The following is a 22,575-nucleotide window of genomic DNA, read 5'->3' as shown; positions in this document are numbered from 1 at the left end:
ACAACGGGATAAAAGAGGTGAAACATGGGTTAACGGGGGTAGAAAATAGAATGGCTGCCCAGGAGAATCAGATAGAGGGAGTGAAAAATGGGTTAGAGGGGTTAGAAAACAGTATGGAAGGCAAATTGAGGGACATGAGGGACCAAGCGGAAAGGGAAGTTAAACAAATGGAGCAGCAGATAGAGGGGGTCAGAATGGGGGTAGAAACCAAACTGGATGCTCACAGGGAGGAAATGGAGCAGATGAGGGTGGCATCTGGGCAGGAGATGCAAGTGATGGGAGAGGAGATCAGAAGAGGAGTGAGTGAGGAGGTCGGAGGAGTGCGCGAGGAGGTGAGGCACTGTGAGGAGCACATGGAAAAGGAGGTGAGAAAGGGGACTGTAAAGTTACAAGGGGGCATAGAGGACCTGACGCAGGAGGTGGAACAGCTGACGGAGGGACAAAAAGGACTAACGGAGCAGGTTCAAAGGAACACTGCAGTATTAGGAGGTTTAAAAGCGACACAAAACGACATAAAAAACGACTTAATAGCGACAAAGAGGGAATGTCAGATAGTACGTGAGGGACTGACAACGAGGTTGGACGAGGTGATAGAGGTAATGGAGACGAAGGACCGGCAGGTGAGGACGCACATGGAAACGGTCAAGGTAGCCTTGGAGGACGAGCTTGAGGAGACGTACCGGGGAATAAAAGAGGTGAGGCACAAATTAGAAGAAGTGGAAGAAGGGGTGAGCGAAATTAAGAAGCGACGGAGAGGGGATAACAAAGAGATAAAAGAGGAGATAAAAGAATTGGTCCAAAGTCTGTGTTTGGATCGTGATGTGCTCGTTAACCGGATGAGGGATTCGCAGGTGATGGAGGAGAAGCGAAGAGGAAGAGGACCCGGTGTAAGTGGTGACCAATATGGTCGTGCGTATGATGCGCCAGGTGATTTAAGAGGCTTGGGGGTCGAGATAGACCCGGGTGTTCGTGAGAGGCCGTTGGTGAAGTGTGCGACAGGTCTGGTGTGCGAAAATGGAGGTGTGCAAGAAAGTCCGACTCTGGGGTGTGTGAGGAAAAAGTGCGTGCCAAGGAGTGAGTGTGCTGGCGAGAGTGAGTCGGTCGTAGCGCGTGTGCGAGGGAGCACGTGGAAGCGCGGGGTGGTGAGTGTTACAGAGGGTGTGACGGGAGAGTGTGCGCAAGAGTGTGCGCGAGAAAGGTGTGTGACGGACAGGTGCATGAGGAAAGAGTGCGCTGTCAGAAGTAAGGAAGAGTGTCCACCTGTGGTGAGTGTTACAGAGGGTGTAACGGGAGAGTGTGCGCGAGAAAGGTGTGTGACGGACAGGTGCATGGGGAAAGAGTGTGCTGTCAAGAGTAAGGGTGAGTGCGTTGTCACGAGTGGAGGTGAAAGTAGTGAGAGTGACATGGAGCGTGAGTTAGTTGTGACAGGTGAGCGAGGATGTACACCTGGGATGGAAGGATGCACACCTGGAATGGTAGAGCGTGAGTGGGAATGCACGCTGGAGTTGGTGGTGAGGCACGTGGTTGGGTGTGCGAATGAGAGCACACCTGTGATTGTCACAGAGGAGGTGACCGAGGAGGGGGCGCGAAGAGGTGTATTGGTGAGGTGTGCGAGCGACGAATGTGTGCCAAAGTGTTCGGTGGTCAGGTGTGTGACCAAGGCTGTGAGTGGAATGAGTGTACCTGGGTGTGTAAGGAAAGGTACGAGGAGCATGGGCACAGCTGGATGTGTGAGCAAGGAACGGGCTGCGGGGTGAAAGCATGCAGGTGAAGCATCGACATTAAACGGGTTAGAGGTTAGGTCGACTTTTAGCCGAATCGGGCCCTCGGTGCGTGCTGGGCCTCGCTTTGAACGGCCGCGTCCGTGCTCCACTAGGCGGAGCGGGCGGCCCGATAGAAAGGGTCGTCATGGCGACCACTTTTTGTTGAGGCATTCCGGCAGGTCGAGATCGGGACATTGGATGGCTCCACGCCGAGGTGATGCGTGGGATCTCGGCCCGGGTAAGCCCCCGTCCCTTCACCAAGTGCCGGACGCATCCAGCCGCTGGCACAAAACAACCAGCATCCATTGCTTGGCTTTACGAAGCCGGGCTTTGGACAGGGATTGGCGCACCGAGAGGTATTAGTGAGTCGACTGGGTGATGAGGTTAGTGTTTTGGACCCAAAATTAGAGAAAAACAAAATTTGATGATTGGCAAGGGATTGGCAGTAGTGATTGGCAGATGATGGGCAGTGATTGGCAAATTTTTAATTTGTTGAAATTTGATGTGCAAAATTGGTAGTGAGAGACCCCCGATGTGGTGGGATGGCAAATCCACCATCCTTCCCATGTGGGGGCAAAGGAGCAATAGCTTATGGGGTGTATGGCAGTGAAAACTAGCCCGGGTGGGTTAGGATATTGTGTGTAGGGATCTAGAGAAGATGACCTTAGGTAACGTTAAGTTTAGTTAGTGACTGATACCTGTAGTGGGGACGCAGGTAGATTAGTGTGGATGATAATGACGTGGGAGCGCAATAGTTTAAAGGGACGACTGGGAAGCGCAAGTTTCAGAAGGGAGTAGTTAGCTGAGATGATGCCGTGTGTGTGTGAGGATGGAACAGGTGTGATTGCACAGGTGTGCAACTGGACAGGTGTGTGGAGCAGTGTGTGAGTAGTGAGTGTGTGGATCAGCGCGAATGCGCTTGGGGAGAGAAGGGTGCAGGTGGCACCAGGTGTGAGAGCACAGGTGTGCAAGTACAGGTGTGTGGAGAGAGTTGGAGTAAGTGGTACGGAGTGGTGTGCATGGTGCGAAGGTGTGGATGGGGGAAGAGTGGACCCCTTTCACGAGTACCCGGGGCGGGTAGTGTAAGTGCTAGGTAGAGGGTACAGGTAAATTGTGGTTGGATATTGGCACTTGTGGTGCGGTTGCAGAATGGTGTTGTGAATGGGTGCATTAGTGTTGTGGAAATGGCTGGGCGTGTAGCCTGTTAGTGTGTGTAGTTGGTTGGGCACTCCACCACTGTGAGGATGTCGGCCAGGTGAGGCCGCAGGTGGGCTCTGGGAGCCGGTAGTTGTGAGTGGGTGCCTGAGGATCCCGGGTGTGGATCGGGCAGCCCAGTGCCAGAGAGGGCACCGAGTGGGGAGAGTGCCAGAGGGCCTTCCCCAGGTAGTTAGGTTAGGGTAAGGAGCAGGTAAGCTCGGAGGCAACCGCAGTGGTGGAGGTGTGCAGGTGGGTAGACCCACTGGGAGAGGTACACGCCACAGCCCAGAAATTGTGCGAGGGCACCGGGAGATGAATCGGGGGAGTGAGACCCCAAATTGAAAAGCACCACAGTTTGGCCAATGGGAATTGGTTTTTAGAACCCATATTGTAAGAGGGCCAATGGTTTGGCCGGAGAAAGACCCCGGGTAGTGTAAAGTTGTTAAAGTCATTTAGGAAATAGTTAGGATTGAAGAACCTGTCGCACCATACGCAGCCACTTACCTGTGGTGATGATGATGACTCCACACCTGTGTTTTCTTTGTTTTGTTGCAGGAGATGAATCGCTGTGTGGATTTGTGAGACGCATCACGACGTGGATGAGACATTGGGGTGATTCCATCTCTCCCTCCCTAGGAGGGACTGATGATGAATTGGTAATGGCAAATTATGATGTTGAGTTGGAGATGGCAAATTTTGATGAGAGTTGAAAATGGCAAATTTGATTGGTTAGGAGGGAGAGAAGACGAATTTGGTATATGGGAGGAACGGGGAAGACAGTAGGGATGTTTGTTGATTTGTAAAGTAGATGTTTATGGGTAGTGTTGTGTTTTGTGGATACAGTAAGGGGTAAGGGAGGGGCCATGTAGGTTACCTGGTGGGGGGGGGGGGGCGTACGATAGGAACGTACCTGTCTCACCTGGTTCCCATGTGCCCCCAGTGTGCATCACCTTACATTGCGTGCACTTTTGCGCCCTTACCACCTTACTCACTTGTCTGCTTCTTTTGTCTCCCACCTCCGAGGATCTGGCTTTGGGGTAGAGAGAGAGGAGAGAGAGGTGCTGGCTGCGCAGTTGTGGGCCTGCACTTTCGCTGTTTGCTGCCGGGATCGATACACCATATGGACCGCAATGTTTGTGGCCACCCACAATGGACCGCAGTTCGTTTGCGGCCAAGCACCACCCGGGGATGGACCTATGGGTCAACGTGGCACCTATGCCATACAGGTGAACCACTTTTAGTTAACACCAAGTGCACCACAAGAAGAGCAAGAGACACCTGCAGGGTTAGGGGTTGTCGAATTTATTTTTATTCCAATGAACAATGGTGACTGCACCGATTGGTGGTGGGGTGGTGCTTTTGATGCTGGGAAAGGGTGCTCTGCACGTTATTAAAGGCCGTCGGCCACAGAGCACTCGTGGGTTGGTGTATCGATGCTGGCAAGCGCGCTCTCTCTATGCATAACATCTGCATGTGTTCCTCCAAAAACAGGTCCTGGATCGTAGTGTAAATATCAGCGTAGTCTTGTGTAAATAATGCTCCCTACCGGCTGTATGTTTAGTTTGAGAATTCTTTCCGGATTCGGTTATCCTGTGGGTGTGTTTCTGAGAGGAGAAGGGTGCAACGTCGCAGGGGGACATATTTACTCATTTGTGAATATCTGTAAAACTGTCGCACTCAGGGTAGAGTTAATAGTAGAGGGAACTACATTGCGTGCCACACTAAAGTAGGTAAAAATTTATCGGGTCGGGACGCCCCGAGGGTAGAGAAGGGTGCAATGTTGCGAATATGGAATTTGGCCTCCATATCCGCTTGTAAATATTCCCCTATTTTCCCCAATACTCCCCAACTATCCCCAATCCCCCATTCCCTAGTCCCATTGTCTGTAAACAACAATCAGTAGAGCCGACCTTCCCCTTATTCCCCCATTAAATGTCGTGCCCAGGTCCACCGCACCACACGTAGACAACTTTCGGACATCTTGCTAGTTATTCTTAGTCTATGTCAGTTAAGGCCTCGTTTCCATTAATTATGACTCTTCGTTGCACCAGAATGTGATTATATGGCACCAGTAGTGAGTTTAGGACCTTTCCCATACCTCCTCCCATCTTCTTCCCCGTCTACAACAACAGAGGGGCACGGCGCTGCGCGGGGGGGAGTGTGCGTCCTCCCACCGGCTCGGTTCGCCGCCATCGACAATGCGCTCCAGACGATGCGCTCCGGACCATGCGCTCCACGGGGTTACCACGAAGGGGCTCCTTGTCAGCTCCTCGTCAAGGGCAGAGCCTGGTAAACCCCCCGCACGCACCCAATGAGAAGCAACGTGCCGATTCCACGAGGCGGAGCTAACGAGCCGAGGGCGTGTCACTCCCCGCCGGATATACGCGGCCACGCGCCGGATGTGACGTCAGATGCGCCCCCAGCTTGAGACGAAAAGACGCCACTTCGAGCGCTGTGCAACCTTCCGCATCTCTGGACCTTCCGCACGAATATAATCTCCTCCGGAGGTCTTGAGAACCGTATCCCTGGTGTCTGTCATTATAATTCAGCCGTGTGTCTTCTTTTTCCTTATTGAGCCAGCGTGGCGCGGCTTCGTCAACGTTCGAGTACAATCGGGTAATTTGTGCGGACACGACGGCCATTCCGCTCGGCCCACCTTAACATCAAAGTCGTGTCTGTAACAATATATTTGAATATATACTGTATTTCAATTATTTAATTTTCCATTATATAATGATCTAATTTTTCCTTTATTTATTATTATGGTTTCCAGAGGGAGGCATTATGTGTTTTTAGTCTTGGTGTTTACGGTGTCCTCCTTTTTGGGAAAAAACAAAACATTTGTTTTCATTATGAGGCAGAATTTCAAGTGCTATCATTTGGCTTATATAAGGAGATGGCTATACCGAGAACCACCAGCGATCTCTGGTGGCATCCCTATAGTTTGTTTCTTTAGCCAGTCATGAAAATAATCAATAAGTAACAAATAACATAATATCAATCATTTTAGGTCATTTTTAAGCCAAGCTGCTAATATCCAGCAAATACCTCCATAAGAACGAATAGCGAAGCAAAGAAGAGCAAGGTTGACCACTCGATGCGGTGAAGAATAACTTCAAAATCTTGTACATCGGCAAGAACGAGCAACCAAATGGCTCCAATGATGGCGGTCCAACCTGGATAATAGCAGAACCAGTCGGCCATGGTTTGAGAGATCTCGTCTGGGCACTATCCAAAGGAAACATAACAGGTTTGCAAAAGTATTTACTGACACTGATCTTGGACAGCACTGTTTCTTCTTTACGTAAGGGTCTTTAAAAATAAATAAAAATCAGGGTAAAATAAAGAAATATGTCAAAATGTTGACAAAGCCGAACATGCACTGCAGCCCAAAGACCAAAGCACCTGGTCATTCTAGGTAAAGCTGTGATGTTCCTGACTTAAAGCTTCATTGGCAAAGCAATACATGGTATACTTACCTTTTCGCTATCTACTCTGGATTTGATTCATACCTCGACTATAAACTCTGAAATTGGTGCTTCATATGTATGGTCTTGTATCACAAAGTGCACCATCTGTCGGATGGACGTTAAGCTTTGTATCCCATTTGCTGGCATTAGTTGGTGGATGTGGACAATCGCACTTTGTCTTTCAATGAAGAGTAGGTAAGTTTTAGCCGGTATCATAGCCAAATTCCAAATTACTGCCATAACCTACAAGGAGCAGTCGCGCTCCCGAGCAATAATGGTCCTCGCAACCACGTACTACATATATGAGTGAAGAGAGGGTTAATTGGGGTAGTGAAGATCATGGGGAGAATGGAGGATGTAGTAAGGGTATAACAGAGGTAGTAAAGATCACGAGTAGGATAGGGGATGACATGAGGTGGCAGTGCACTTCCTGCTTGAAGCCCAAGAGGAGTGGGAAAGAACGGCCTCCAGAAGTTGATTCGAAAGACAGGAGAAGCGAGGAACAAAGGAGTCGAGGTGTGCAGTCAGACTGGATTTTGGAAATTTAACCAAGAGAGGGTTAAAAGTGAAACTTTAAATGATTGTGCACCCAAACCACAAAAAGCTCTTGTGGCAAAGATAGAAAAAGAAAAGACAGAACTAAAACTCGAAACAAAAATAAAGAGTTAAAAAAGCAACTGAAAACCAAACAAGAAAGAGGGGGCAAAAGAAAAGAAGAAAAGGGACCGGCAAACAACGGGAGAATCAGAATTTGTCCACAAGAAAGGAGGAACGTCAGATTTCTAACCGTGCCTCAGTTGCAAACCAACATATCTCACAATGATTTATCTTTCTTCCGTCTTTGTGAATCAATTTGTGTCTGTGCATAGCTGAATCTTTTGGTCAGGAAAGGTGAAACATCTTTGTGGGAATTGTTGATTTAAGTTGGAAGAGCTGGAGAACAGAATGGACCACAACATACCAGAACAACAAGAACATAGTGGAAGGAGGGGGGACTGCAGGGTGGAAGGAGCTAATAACTGTATGTACCTCTGTTTATGTTAACATGAATCAACTTGTAACCATCCATCTCAACTCTATGTTCCTCATCGGTGTTGATTTTAACTGTCGTCATGACAGCTGGATGTGGGCGACCTCTGAAGCAACCATAGTCTTCCAACGATTATAAGAGCTTCAGTCTCTTGACTCGCCATCAGCTATGACCTCTCATAGACCACCCGTGTGGCAAATCTGGCCTCCAACGGCATATTCAGACTGGAAATCCTCATTTGTTCCAAGTGATTTCTTGGAAAATTAGAACTATTCCAGCCAATAAGGCCTTTGTCTGTAGTGCAATGGAGTGCGGCTCTTCCTTGGGCTGGGGAACCATATAATCTATCGATCTCCCTCTCTCTCTTTCTCTGTCCCTCTCCCATTCTCTCATTTGTGGCACCTCATGCTCTCAACATTATTGACATTTCTCTCGATGAAGTCAAAACAATGCAGACAAGTCGGTGGCATCTCCATTTTTTAACAACCTGTCTAGCTCCCTCGGCTCTCTGACATCAGAGCCTCCGGGATGCACACATGCTTTCAAGAAATCAATCCTGGTTAAACTCCCAGCATCCAGGCTTTCCACCGACCTCCACTCTTTTTTTCTGTGTATCTGTCTTTTAGGGACTGTTCCACTCAGCTTCAAGCAAACGGTCCACCCACACCTCATGTGATCTTCCATCCCTACCCATGAGCTTTTTCCACGCTCATGAACCCTACCTAACCCAACCTTCTTACTTGCAGGTTCTTGCTTGTTTCTTCCCCTCTCTCTGCCTATTCTTTCTTTCCTTTGTCTGTTAGCCGAGCTGTCAGTACGTTGTCAGTCTCCTCGCCTTTTCATGAACCTTGATTTTGCAGACAAAAAACAGACACGTACAAATCTCCACCCATTCACTCTGTTTTAACGTCTGCCAATAAATAAATGATTGCTACAAAGATGAAGTAAGCAAGTGAGTTGTTACCCAAATCGAGGTGCACTCCGGGAAAGAAAGGACTCAGAAAAAACACAGCAGTGACGGAGGCGATGACGAAGAAACATTTGGCCAGCAGAAACTTGTCGGTGATTTGATGCTGAAAGAAAAGTACAAATTTGTGAAGAACCTCATTTTCATATCAAAAAATTTCATGAATCTAGTCGAGTTTCTAATAATGCGAGATACTGTATACCTGAAGCAGTAGAACAGCTTTGCCCATTTAAAAAGCAAAAGCTCAGACTGTTAAGCCCCAGTCATACCGGCCATTTTCAGGCCACGAATTGCCACGACCTAAGATCGGGGCGACATTCTTGGCCAGATCGTATTGGGGTCCTGGCGATTCCTGGATGATCGGGGGTGTACTTGGCAGTTCGGGTCGAGACGGGAAGCCGCCCCGACAATTTTGAACTGTTCAAAATAATCGTGGCGATTCGTGGCGTTTTTCAAACTCTTGCTGCTGTCTGGAGGGTGTCGTACGGGCGCGTGTGGGCATCGGGAAAATGGTCGTGGAGTGTCTTGCGGCGGTCGGGAAACTTGGCTGCCATGATTCGCTCCGCATCCAGCAAGCACTGATACGACCGCCGTACGTCCTCACATGGACGCCGTACGACTGCCATCACGATCTTCCAAGAATTGCCCCGATCCGTCCCGACCACGTTCACGCAGCAGTACGACGACTCACGATCATTGCCGATCTCTCACGAATTAACAAGACTCCGCCAAGACTGCCGTAAGCATGCAGTAAGCACCAGTAGGCGCCAGTACGACCTGTCACAAGACCGGGTATATATAGGCGATCCCCGGAGGCGAAATCATTTCATCTCCTGATTCCAAGCTGGTCACATCGATCACATCCAAGCTGGTCACGGCGGCCGCGTGATTGTGCACGTCTTCCTGGATCCCCTCCCCCTCTTCCTGGCTGGCGGCATCATTGGAAGGCTTGGAGTTGATGATTTATATAAACGACATACAAAAATAACGTGAATTAGCGTCGTCTGAATTTTAAGATCGTAGTTAGGTCGGCGCGATTCTTGGCCGTTCTTATATAGGGCAAGGACGGCCGCCGCGCAGTCGGGCTCGGACGGGTGGGCACGTACGCGTGCGTACTGCGGTCGTAGTGAGGTCGTAGTGCCGTCGTAGTGCGGTCGTAGTGGGATCGGGGCGGATCGGGGTGGATCGGGGCGGATCGGGGCGAAGACGTGTGGGCACGGGCTAGGACTTGTGGAGATCTTGCCGCGCACTTGGCGGATCGGGCTTTGTCGGCGCGGCGGTCACGGCGCGATCGTACGGGAGTCGTGGCAGGGGTGTTTTGGTATGACTGTGGGAAAATTTACAGCCGATCTTGCCGAAAAGTCGTGTTGGTGTGGGGAATCGCCAGATCGGGGGTGATCGGGGCGATTCGTGGCCACTCAAATCTGGTATGACTGGGGCTTTAGCTGAGAATTCACTTCATTGCATAAAGTGAAACTAAACTAGAATTTCAACAACTGCAAATTACTGCACCAGATCGTGGTAGAGTTTTCCACTTCACATCCGTACTGGAGAGGTGTTTGAAAAGTCCTGGGTTTCATAGTGAAGCAGTGAGCCTTTTCTTTTATCCGCAGCGTCACTTTTTTTTTTTAACTAACGTTTTTCATCACAAGTCCTTCGTAAACAAGGAGCTGATACTCTAGGTCCCCCGCCTTTTGGGTGGTATGAGGAATAGGCATCTGCAATATGAAAGCTAAATCTTGAACGGTATTTGAAATGGCACGTACACAAGCCAAGTTACCGAGATGGTTCCCATGGCAACATAATTCAGGCAATCACAGCTGTGAGCTAATCAGGTTGAGATCATGTCATGAGGAATATGTATCTGCCATATGAAAGCTGAATGCTCAACGTTTTTTGAAATATCGCGTACACAATTGTGCATAGACGGATGATCGGTCAGACGGAGCTCTTTTCAATGTCTCCCGTCTCTGACCTCGTCATAGGGGCAGGGGACAATAAAAATACACAATTAGGCAGAAAAACGGAACCGACTGAACTTCACAGCAAACTATTTGAAGGTAGCCATGTCTTGACCAGAGGACTCTGTCACAAAACCCAAGGTTTTAAAATTGATGGATGAGCGGGCAGCCGCCAGTGCAAACCTGCATTTATTTCAATGATACGTCACAAGTGATACACTAAGTCAACAGGCCCAGTATTCGACACAGCAAAGTAAAGTCCCCAGCAAAGTAAAGCTGTAAAATGCAAATGACATAAATTGTGTTTCCTTGCCAATTAGGGACCCACAAATGTTCTGAGCAATTAATATTATAATTGATTTACCTAACACAATCAATGTTGATAAAGACGCAGTGGTATGACATTATGAACTAGAACGGCACTCAGGAGAGAGCATACCTCCACCTGGTTGGCCATATCACTCCATGGTGAAGAATCACTTTAAAAATTCTACTAGCCGGATCTGGATCCAAATCTCCACCAAAATTGAATAAATTCTTCCTTGTCACACACACAACCCGTCCACCAAGTTTCGTCCAAATCCGTCCATAACTTTTTGAGATATCCTGCAATGTATCATTTTTGGCCCTATTTCTCAATGGTGAAGAATCACTTAATAATTAAATATTTCTCATATCCGAATCCATATTCAGATCTTCACCAAAATGGAATGGATTCTTCCTTGTCACATACACAACCGGTCCACCAGGTTTCGTCCAAATCCGTCCATAACTTTCTGAGATATCCTGCTATGTATCATTTTTGGCTCTATGTCTCAATGGTGAAGAATCACTTAATAATTAAATAATTCTCATATCCGAATCAATATTTAGATCTTCACCAAAATGGAATCGATTCTTCCTTGTCACATACACAACCGGTCCACCAAATTTCGTCCAAATCCGTCCATAACCTTTTGAGATATCCTGCAATGTATCGTTTTTGGCCCTATTTCTCAATGGTGAAGAATCACTTAATAAGTAAATATTTCTCATATCCGAATCCACATTCAGATATTCACCAAAATGGATTAGATTCTTCCTTGTCACATACACAACCGGTCCACCAGGTTTCGTCCAAATCCGTCCATAACCTTTTGAGATATCCTGCTATGTATAGATTTTGGCCCTGTCTCCCAATGGTGAAGAATCACTTAAAAATTATACTAGCCGTATCCGAATCTTCACCAAAATATAATAATTTCGTCCTTGTCACATACGATACATCTCTGCTAAATTTTGTCCGAATCCGTCCACAACTTTTTGAGATATTTTGTTCACAAACAAATAAACAAACAGACAGACGGACAAAACATGACCTCTATCACCTTTGGTGGCGCAGGTAAATATGCCTGACAGGATGGTGAAGAGACAGTGCGCTCGCCTTGGAGCTGTTGAGTCTGTCTTTCATTTTCGACCCAAGTATAAACTGTCAGATTGGTGCTTTGCAGTCACGGTGTTGTATCAGAAGGTGCGCAGATGCTAACCTCGGGCCCCGTCTGCGAGCATCGATTACTGCTGGACGGTGAAGATCCCTGCACAGTGTCTTTCAAAGTAGCCAAATGCCAAATTATTACCCTAACCAGTTTTAATCAAAGACCAAGCCTGCCGAACAGGTACCTTAAAGGCTTGGAGCAATCTTACATGCATTACCTACTAAAAATAGCACACGGCCTAAGAACAAGTATGACATCACGAAAGGCCTCGGTGATACTGATAAGCAACGAGTCTAACTTTTATGAATGAATAGACCTTCGATTAATAATCCACACACGTTTGTACAGAGGAGTTTACATTGTGTTGAATGTGTGTAAAGATTACCCTCTTTTGCAGCTCCTGGATACTTGCTTGCCAGTTGGGTGCTTCCTGGGACAATTGCCTGTTCGTGGGGAAAAAAGCAACAATGCATTGTTTCCCGGCTGCATTCGAGAGGCACGGAGAGTACTGGCCGATGCAGCACTCGTTACGATGTATTTTGAATGAACAATTAATTTTGTATCATTTCCAGGAGGGTGTGTGACAAGGATGAATCGATGAGATTTTGGTGAAGATCCGAATCGAGATCTGACCTATCGGTGGATACAAAACGTAAACTGTTCAGCCTGGCCGAGGTATGCTCTCTACCAAGTGCCATTCTAGTTAATTTTTGACTTTCATGCAGACATATACCTTGACCGTGTATATCAATTTATATACCATATATACCATATTTATATGCCATATACCAATTTATATACCATATTTATATACCATATACCAATTTATATACCATATTTATATACCATATACCAATTTATATACCATATTTATATACCATATACCAATTTATATACCATATATAGCATATTTATATACCATATACCAATATTTATAAACCATATATACCATATTTATATACCATATACCAATTTATAAACCATATATACCATATTTATATACCATATTTATATACAATATACCAATTTATAAACCATATATACCATATTTATATTCCATATACCAATTTATATACCATATATACCATACTCATATACCATATACCAATTTATATACCATATATACCATATTTATATACCATATATACCATACTCATATACCATATACCAATTTATATACCATATATACCATACTCATATACCATATACCAATTTATATACCATATATACCATATTTATATTCCATATACCAATTTATATACCATATATACCATACTCATATACCATATACCAATTTATATACCATATATACCATATTTATATACCATATATACCATATTTATATACCATATACCAATTTATATACCATATTTATATACCAATTTATATACCATATTTATATACTATATATACCATATTTATACACCACATACCAATTTATATACCATATACCAATTTATATACCATATATACCATATTTATATACCATATACCAATTTATATACCATATTTATATACTATATATACCATATTTATACACCACATACCAATTTATATACCATATATACCATATTTATATATCATATATACCATATTTATATACCATATACGAATTTATATCCTTGACATTATGTTGAACTGAAAATGGCTCTAGACTTCTTCTTCACAACACATGGCTACGAGGTATTACCGCTGATGCGTTGCCCTCTGCTGGTTAGGGCAGGAATATTTAATTTGCTCAGGGTGCCGGCGATAGCTTGCCTACTCTTCGCGAAGGACACCGTGGAAGCTTTAATGTCTACCAACGAATGCTAGCAGATGGGACGCCCAGTTTAACGTCCATCCAAGGGATGGCGCACGCACCGATGAATCACCCTTTGGTAGGAATTGTAACCCAGGGTCGGCAGCTTGGAGGAGAGTATGTGTACCTCCAGGCCATTCTGTCAGCTTTGACCTTTTCAACATGAGAGTGAAGGTTTCATATATGACAAAAAGAATGTGCTGCACAACTATCCTTCAACATAACTTCGGGGTGACTTCACACAATGCTGATGGACACAACAAAGCAATGTGATGTGATTAAACAACCTTTCGTACAACTTGAGACTGTTCTGAAGCAGGTGCTCGAGGCTCAGAACCTTCTGGACGAGCAAACATTTCACGGTCGTTTCCTCGCGGCTGGCTGGACTAATTTTCTGAGCCGCCATCTTCCAAACCTGAATTTCGTGCCTCAATTCTGTGAAGTTACAAAAAAAAAAAAAAAAAATAAATCACGTGCTGAATACAGGACTCGCATTAAATGGCAATTGTTTGACTTAAACATGGCCGTTTGTTATCCACAAATCTTTCATCACAGCCATTTTATTGTCAGGCTAAACTCGGAGGGATACTCTTTCAAGAACCATAATCATGAGTGAAGTAATCCAGCTCTGTTTTTGTACAGACATGAGGCACGTGGAAGACCTAGTACACTCAACGGATCCGGATGAAACAGAACAAAAGGGACAGTAGAGAGAAAGGGGGAAACACCAACAGCAGAGTTGAATGCAAAGACAGAGGCAAACTTGGACAAACAATAGGTGTGGGGGGCAATGGGGGGCGGGAGAGGATGCATGCAGTGGACAAATTGATACAGAAGGACACTTTCAGGAAGAAAAAGCTGGAATTTCGAAGGAAGTGTGGGAGCAAGGATTCTGTAAAGCAGATGAGGTGAGCTTGGGAAGGAGGGGGTTATTGAGGTTTGAAAAGATCATGGTTTTAGATGGAGGATGATCTGAGATGGTGGTGAACAGTTGTCTTGAAAACTTGGAGGGGAAGAAGGAGTTTGAAGAGAATGTGAAAGTTTCTTTAACTGGTGGAGAGGGGCGGGGCAGGAAAAACAGAATGAACGGAGGCGACCAATGAACCTGAATTTGCTTCCCGACAAAACGTGAGCAGAGACCACCGAGCTGTCTGTGATGTGAAAGTGATAGGCCCATAGACAAAGCTTCATTGCGGGATATTCCAATGATCTTGAAGGCCTTGGTTTCCACATCAAGCGGAGTGTGTGAGGCAGGAGAGCCAACCCCGAGGGGAGAGCACAACTCCATCGATCTCCAGATTGAGGCCTTGGAGGTGGATAGGAGTTCAGGTGAGTCAAATAAAGATTTTTATTTTTTTTTACAACGTTGGATGCCCATTCGGCAGCTGGCTTTGGAGGCCAACGTTGAAATGTGGTTTGCCCAAGAAAGATCATGGCTGATAGTGAGACCCAGAAGTTTGGTGCCTTGAGGAACTCCAGCTTTGACGAAGAGTAGGTGAAAGGATTCCGATGAGAGCCACACATTGGCTCGGAGAGTACAGGAAGTCAGTATAAACAGTGTGTGGAGTTGGCCTTGGATGCCATATGGAGTGTTTGGAGAGCAAGGTGGAAGGCTCAACTGTTTGGGAAGCACCAGATATGTCCAGATAGACGTCCCTGATCACATGTCTGACATTGAGGGCTTCTGTCCATTGTTGGGAGAGTAGAAGCAGCATGTCCAAGGTGGAGTGACCTGGTGTGAAACCAAGTTGGTTATATGAGATGAGGTAGTTAGAGAAAAGGAAGGATTTATCATCAACTGCGATGATGAATTCCATGACGTTGCCGGTGATTGGAAGTGTAAGGTGATAGGTCTGTAGCAAAGGGGATCGGTTTTTTTGAAATGCAGTGATGTTGGCTGATTTCCAAGCACATGGAAGAGGACCCAGGGCAAATGATAGGGTGAAAAGGCAGAAAGAAGATGTGCAAGAGCAGCAGAGCAGGTTTTTAGGACACGTGAGCTGATGCTGTCTATTTGGTTGAATACTCGTACAGCAAAGTTAGTCAAACAAAGATGCTAATAAAGCTCCGAGTCGTTGTTCTAACCCCAAACTTACCGACAATGGAAGAAGGTTCTCTATTGTAGACATTTGTTTTTCGAAGAAGAAGACGCAAAAAGGGAATGGCCACCAGTAAAACGGCCGCCACCCCAACTGACATGTGCAGCGTGAACCCGGCAAAGTCTATTCCCTGTTTCACAATGATAACAACAACAACAACAACAACCAAATTAAGGCACAATACTTCAATGGCAGAAAAGAAACACTCTCAAAGTTCATATTATATTTATTTAAAAGGAAAACGGAATTGAAATGCCTTACTCTAAATAGATGCAAATTTTTGTGGTCATGTGACAAACTAATTTGCATACAGGTCAGACAGACCAGGGACCAATACTCAAATTAAACGACACACCTTATCTATCCCATAACAAAGCCATTTGGCTGTGTGTATGTGTGTGTAGAACATCACCAGGCAACGCCGGGTACACCTGCTCGGTATGCTATAAAATACCTTTTTTTGGAATCTCAGCTGAATTTGTGGGAGTTTATCTGATGATAAGCAGCACAGACAGTATAAACAACAACATAGGCAGCCGCATGTTAATTGCGATGTTGCACTTTCAATACCCGTCGCTTGAGATGCCTGTTTGACACGATGATCACATTCGGAGGATCTCCCACGGCTGTGGCAGCTCCACCAATGTTTGTGAACAGAACTTCCGCAATTAGGATGTATCTGGGCTCCAGGTTGAGCACTTCACAAAGTCTACCAGAACACAAAATACGTTCGCAACCAGAGCACAATATGCATTCGTAAAGCAAAGATTCAATCTGTCTTGACCATCTCACCAGTGGACTGTCTGCTTACTGAGAAAGGTGAGTGTTTTCATCCAAGAAATGCTCTGTTATTATGCAGGCAAAATATGGAGGAATTTGGCTAGCACGATGGCCTAGGAGCTTGCCCAATCGACCCATCCAGGCTGGTGTTTCAGAACCAGACAAGTCCAAACTACACCCAAGTCGATTATGCAGTGAGACAACAAATATCTTTGATAATGGGTAACTTTCGCTACCATACAAACTAGAACGGTACTCAGTAGAGAGCATACCTCCACCTGGTTGGCCATATCACTCAATGGTGAAGAATCACTGAAAAAATTATACGAGCTGTATCCGGATCCGGATCTTCACCAAAATCGAATCGAATCGTCCTTGTCACACACACAACCTGTCCAACAGGTGTTGTCCAAATCCGTTCACAACTTTTTGAGATATCCTGCTATGTATCGTTTTTTGGCCCTGTCTCCCAATGGTGAAGAATCACTTAAAAATTAAATAATTCTCATATCCGAATCCATATTCAGATATTCACTAAAATCGAATCGAATCGTCCTTGTCACACACACAACCTCTTCAGCAAGTTTCGTCCAAATCCGTCCACAACTTTTTGAGATATCCTGCTATGTATCGTTTTTGGCCCGACCTCCCAATGGTGAAGAATCACTTTAAAATTCTAGTAGCCGGATCCGAATCCGGATCTTCACCAAAATCTAATCATTTGGCAGAGATTTCGTCCGAATCCGTCCACAACGTTTTGAGATATTTTGTTCACAGACAAACGGATAGACAAACAGACAGGGGTAAAAACATAACCTCCATCCACCTTTGGTGGCAGAGGTAATAATATCGATTTCAGAGAATAACATGTGTTATGCCTAGGTTCCCCGTCGGGGTAGTGATGTGAGTTGACAAAGTGGAACACGCAGAAAACATGCTATGATATGATATTTCGCTCACAAGGGTCAGACAAACATGGAGGTGGCCATCTTGGATTTTGACGTGGCGACCCAATTTTCAATAGCGTTCTTCCTTATGCCGAGATACACCCACACACCAGAAGGTACTTCGCTTATTTTTCAAGATATTTCGCTCACAAGGTTCAGACATATATATGATGGCGGCCATCCTGGATTTTGACGTGGCGACCCACTTTACAATCGTGGTCTTCCTTATGCCGAGATACACCCACACACCAAATTAGAAGTTGGTACTTCGCTTATCTTTCAAGATATTCTTCTCACAAGATTCAGACATACATGGCGGCGGCTATCTTGGATTTTGACGTGTCGACCCAATTTTAAACAGCGTTCTTCCATGTGCCTAGATACACCCACACACCAGATTAGAAGTTGGTACTTCGCTTATTTTTCAAGATATTTCGCTCACAAGGGTCAGACATATATATGGTGGCGGCCATCTTGGATTTTGACGTGGCGATCCAATTTTCAATAGCGTTCTTCCTTATGGCGAGATACACCCACACACCAAATTGGAAGTTGGTACTTTGCTTATTTGTCAAGATATTCATCTCACAAGTGTCGGACATACATCGTGGCGGCCATCTTGGATTTTGACGTGGCGACCCGATTTTAAACAGCGTTCTTCCGTGTGCCTAGATACACCCACACGCCAGATTAGAAGTTGGTACTTCGCTTATTTTTCAAGATATGCAGGTTACAAGGTTCAGACATACATGGCATCAGACATACATGGCGGCGGCCATCTTGGATTTTGACGTGGCGACCCAATTTTCAATAGCGTTCTTCCTTATGCCGAGATACACGCACACACCAAATTAGAAGTTGGTACTTTGCTTATTTTTCAAGATATTCATCTCACAAGTTTCAGACATACATGGCGGCGGCCATCTTGGATTTTGACGTGGCGACCCGATTTTAAACAGCGTTCTTCCGTGTGCCTAGATACACCCACACACCAAATTAGAAGTTGGTACTTCGCTTATTTTTCACGATATGCAGGTTACAAGGTTCAGACATACATGGCATCAGACATACATGGCGGCGGCCATCTTGGATTTTGACGTGGGTTGCACCCACACACCAAATTCGAATGCGGTCCTTCGCTTACGCATGCACGCCCGCACGCACGCACGCCGCACGCACGCACACACGCCCGGACGGACGGACACACGGACGGAGGGGAAAGCCATAGTCCCCCTTTCGCTCCGCTGAGTGACGGGGGACAATCATTGTAGCGTACATCACCAGAAAAGGGTATCAGTCTCTTTCCACCACAATTCACATTTCCCTACTAATATAATTTTCAATAAGCTGCCCCAACAAAAGAAACATTTTAACAGACAGATGCACCTACCTGATCGTGACCGGTGTGAATAGTAACATCGTCGTAACATTGTCGAGAAATGCTGAAAATATTGCCGCAAATAAGCACAAAATAATAATCATTGTCCAGACACGTCCTTTTGACAACCGGCACGCCTGCAACAGAACAAGAAAATCATTAATTGCAGGGCATTTTTGAAGAAGAAAAAAACCCAACAAAAACAGTAATTTCTTTGTAATTAGCACATTTTAATCTGGCTGTAATCTATGTATGACCTTATTTGTGAACGTCTGTTTGTTCGGTTGTGCCTCATGGTCAGCCTAAGGAAATGACTTGGAGAAGGAAGAGAGGTTTCAAGGGGGGTAACATTTCACGACAAAAAACATGGGCGCATCAGATTTAGACTAGGGGCGTGCCCAAGGGGCGTGGCAGTGGGGCGTGCCAAGGGGCGTGGCAGCGGGACGTGCCAAGGGGCGTGGCAGCGGGGCGTGCCCAAGGGGCGTGGCAGTGGGGCGTGCCAAGGGGCGTGGCAGCGGGACATGCCAAGGGGCGTGGCAGCGGGGCGTGCCAAGGGGCGTGGCTTCCTCTGACTATAAAAAGCCCACTACAAATAAACAGAATATCAAAACTAAATAGCGTGACTATTAAGATTTCAGGGTGAATGTCAAAGAGTCTCCAACAATGAATGAATGAACATGCCGAATGAATAAAGAACTAGAATGGCACTTGGTGGAGAGCTGAGCATATCTCCACCATGTTGGAGAGTTTACGTTTTGTATCCCACTGACAGACCGGATCTGGATCCGGGCCTGAACCACAAGCTAATCGGCTTGTTATTGTCACCTACACAACTCATCCACCAAGTTTTGTCATAATCCGTCCACAACTTTTTGAAGTATCACGCTATATACCGTTTTTGGCCCCATCTCTCCATAGTGAAAAATCACTGAGAGAATGAAAAAAAAATATTGGCTCGAGATTCTGATCTTCACCAAAATCTAATCAATTCGTCCTTGTCACACACCCAACCTGTCCACCAAATGTCATCCGAATTCATCGATAACCTTTTGACATATCCTGCTCACAGACAGACATACAGACAGATAAACAGACAGGGGTGAAACAACCTACGTCCACTTGAGGTGGTGGAGGTAAAAATGACAAAAAAATTATTGTATCCGGATCTTCAACACAATCGAATAAATTGGTCCACGTCACACACCCAACCTGTCCACTAATTTCATTCGAATCCATCCATAACTTTTTGAGAATCGTGCTCACAGACAGACAGACAATCAGACAAACAGACAGGGGCGAAAACCTAATCTCCATCAACCTTCTTTGGCGGCGGTAATGATTATGAAGGATGATGATAATAATAGGTCATTGTGATATTAAAGACAAGTCCCAAAGCTCAAAGCTTATTCTCTATGATGAATATACTGCATTGGATGAATAAAAATGCACTGTATATATACGTCATGCTCGTTTCCACATATGGTATCCCACACGCACCACAGTGACTGGTACTCAGCCAAGCAAGCAACAAATTACTCCAAAAGAAGATCATGATATGTGCTCACTAGTTTGAGTGGGCTGACACGATGACCTGCAGGTACGCACACTCGCTTCTAAGCTGTCTTCTTTTTGTTTTTTGTGTGTACAAGATCGAGGCTCATGTAAGAGCTAACATTAATGACAAAAAAAAAAACCGACACATAAGACGAAATAAAGGGAGCGGGAGACAAGATGGGGAGAGAGAGGGAAGCACACAAACACAACATTTGAGAGCAGGGACATCGGGAGATCTGTGGGAGGTAGAGGGCTTGGGGGGAGGAGGCATGGGAAGGGGGTTGGGGAGGCGTAGGAAGGGAGATGGGAGAGGTTAAAAAAAAAAACACATGGACACTGCTAGGACTTCCAGGAAAGAAGTCGGTATTTCAGAAAAGTGGATCTGGGGTGAATTAGCGGGGGTAGAAAAGATCAAGGTTTTGGATGGGGGAAGATAAGAGATGGTGGTGAACAGCTGTTTTAAAGACCTGGAGGGAAGAGTGGGATTGGAGAGAGTGAGGGAGTTTGTTCCAGAGGCGGGAGAAAAGAGGAATGAAAGAGTGAAGGTGAGCAGAGAGTCTTGATTTTGGCAGTTTCACCAGAAGAGGATCGAGCCTGGGTTTGAATCCCGACCCAGTTATAAACTATCAATTTGGTGTTTCACAGGTAGGGCAATTCATCAATGTGTGTGCCGTCCCTCGGATGGACGTTAAACTAGGAGTCCCGTCTGCCAGCATGGGTTGGTGGACGTTAAAGATCCCATGCGTCCAGGTACGTTAGTGTCCTTCGTGAAGGGTAGGTGAGCTTTCGCTCATGGCCAAATCACAAATTCCTGCCCCAACCAGCAGGAGGCACTGCAGCAGCGACACAGCCATGCTCCCAGCATCGATGCAAACCAGCAGCCAGAGGCTACAAACAAAATAATGATGATTCGTTTGAGTTTGGCAATTCTACTCAAAAAAGAATTCCATTACCTACTAATATTCATGTTTTCCCCTTAATGTGCTCTCGTGTCCAACTCACCATGACCGCACACCATTCAAAGAATCCAGTTTCTGAAAAGACTGCGACCATGATCATCTAAAATTGGGGAAGTGAAGGGAGTGGGAGCAGGAGGGGGTTGTTTATATTTATTAATTGGTTCAAATGATTCAAGGGTTGTGGAGTGCTTCAACCACCCCTTATTGTTTAAAGATGGCACAACTCGTATGAAACACCATAAGACAAGATTGCAATTTATCCAATGTATAAAAGCTGAAACTAACAACCAATATGGAGCATCCTTTTTGGGCCTTAAGGCTTCATCTTAGTTCTCAACTGAATCTGAACCACATACTAAAATATAATAATAACCTCACACATGTCACCTTGGAAATGCTCAATGTTAGGTACGTGGACCGTCCTCACCATGCCAAAGAGGAGGGCCAATGTCTCCCAGTCCACCCACCCGATCACAGATGTCAGGCTTGGTTTCTGCAACAAAAAGCCATATATTAATGTCATATACAACAGCAGGAAATATTTGACCCCCATCCCTTATTACCCTCTTCCCCCCATCCCCAACAATCCTTTCCTCTCTCATCTCTCCTGAGACTTATTTTCCCTTCTCTCCAACTCCTATCACGCTTCCTTACCTCTCCTTCTTTCTTCTATGAGTACAAAAAAAAAAACCATGAAAAAAAACCAAAGCAAGTTTGGAATTATTTTGGAAAAAAACAAGGAATTATTTTGGTCACGTTCATTTATTGAGAAATTGCCCTTCTAAAGCTATGATGTCTAAAAAATTGCTTTCTACATTTAATGTGAAACGGGATATAATCAGGATGAACTCGACCAGCATTCCAATGGAGTTAAAAAAAAAAGAGAGGTAACTTACATGTTTCCACAAATATTCCTTCATATAGCATGTATAGGTGGATAGCAACAGATTTAAATGTGATATTAAAGCGCGGCGTTACGCGCGCTGCTTGCGAGCAAGGAGGAAGCGGACAAGCGGTAACTTATAAGCGTCTTTATTTCAGGAGCTCACTGTAACACTGGCGCGCTCCGGGCTGCGCGCCCGGTGTATATCATGAGGCCACGCCTACCCCTCGGGCGTGGCCACCGCCCACTTGGTGCGCGAAATGATGTCACCACGCCAGTGGGCTTTTGTGTCCTCCACACGCGCCCCCCCA

General features: G+C 45.6%; 1 protein-coding gene across 5 annotated transcripts in view; it reads right to left on the bottom strand.

Moving 5' to 3' along the window:
- Nucleotides 1-22,575, bottom strand: part of OCA2 (OCA2 melanosomal transmembrane protein) — a 155,962-nt gene that overhangs the window by 25,955 nt on the left and 107,432 nt on the right. For all 5 annotated transcript variants that reach the window (XM_068135579.2, XM_068135574.2, XM_078768348.1 and 2 more), the window contains 9 exons: nt 21,809-21,874; nt 21,425-21,481; nt 18,881-19,005; nt 16,334-16,472; nt 15,761-15,893; nt 13,952-14,099; nt 12,249-12,306; nt 8,425-8,533; nt 6,009-6,136 (listed from right to left, as the gene is read on the bottom strand). In XM_068135579.2, coding sequence (XP_067991680.2) covers nt 6,009-6,136; nt 8,425-8,533; nt 12,249-12,306; nt 13,952-14,099; nt 15,761-15,893; nt 16,334-16,472; nt 18,881-19,005; nt 21,425-21,481; nt 21,809-21,874 — 963 coding nt within the window. The remainder of the gene's footprint in view (nt 1-6,008; nt 6,137-8,424; nt 8,534-12,248; nt 12,307-13,951; nt 14,100-15,760; nt 15,894-16,333; nt 16,473-18,880; nt 19,006-21,424; nt 21,482-21,808; nt 21,875-22,575) is intronic.

Source organism: Myxine glutinosa, chromosome 14 (assembly GCF_964187855.1).
Source record: "Myxine glutinosa chromosome 14, kmMyxGlut1.1, whole genome shotgun sequence".
Lineage (NCBI taxonomy): Eukaryota > Metazoa > Chordata > Myxini > Myxiniformes > Myxinidae > Myxine > Myxine glutinosa.
The sequence above is the reverse complement of the archived record's forward strand: the minus strand, read 5'-3'. Positions and strand labels throughout refer to the sequence as shown.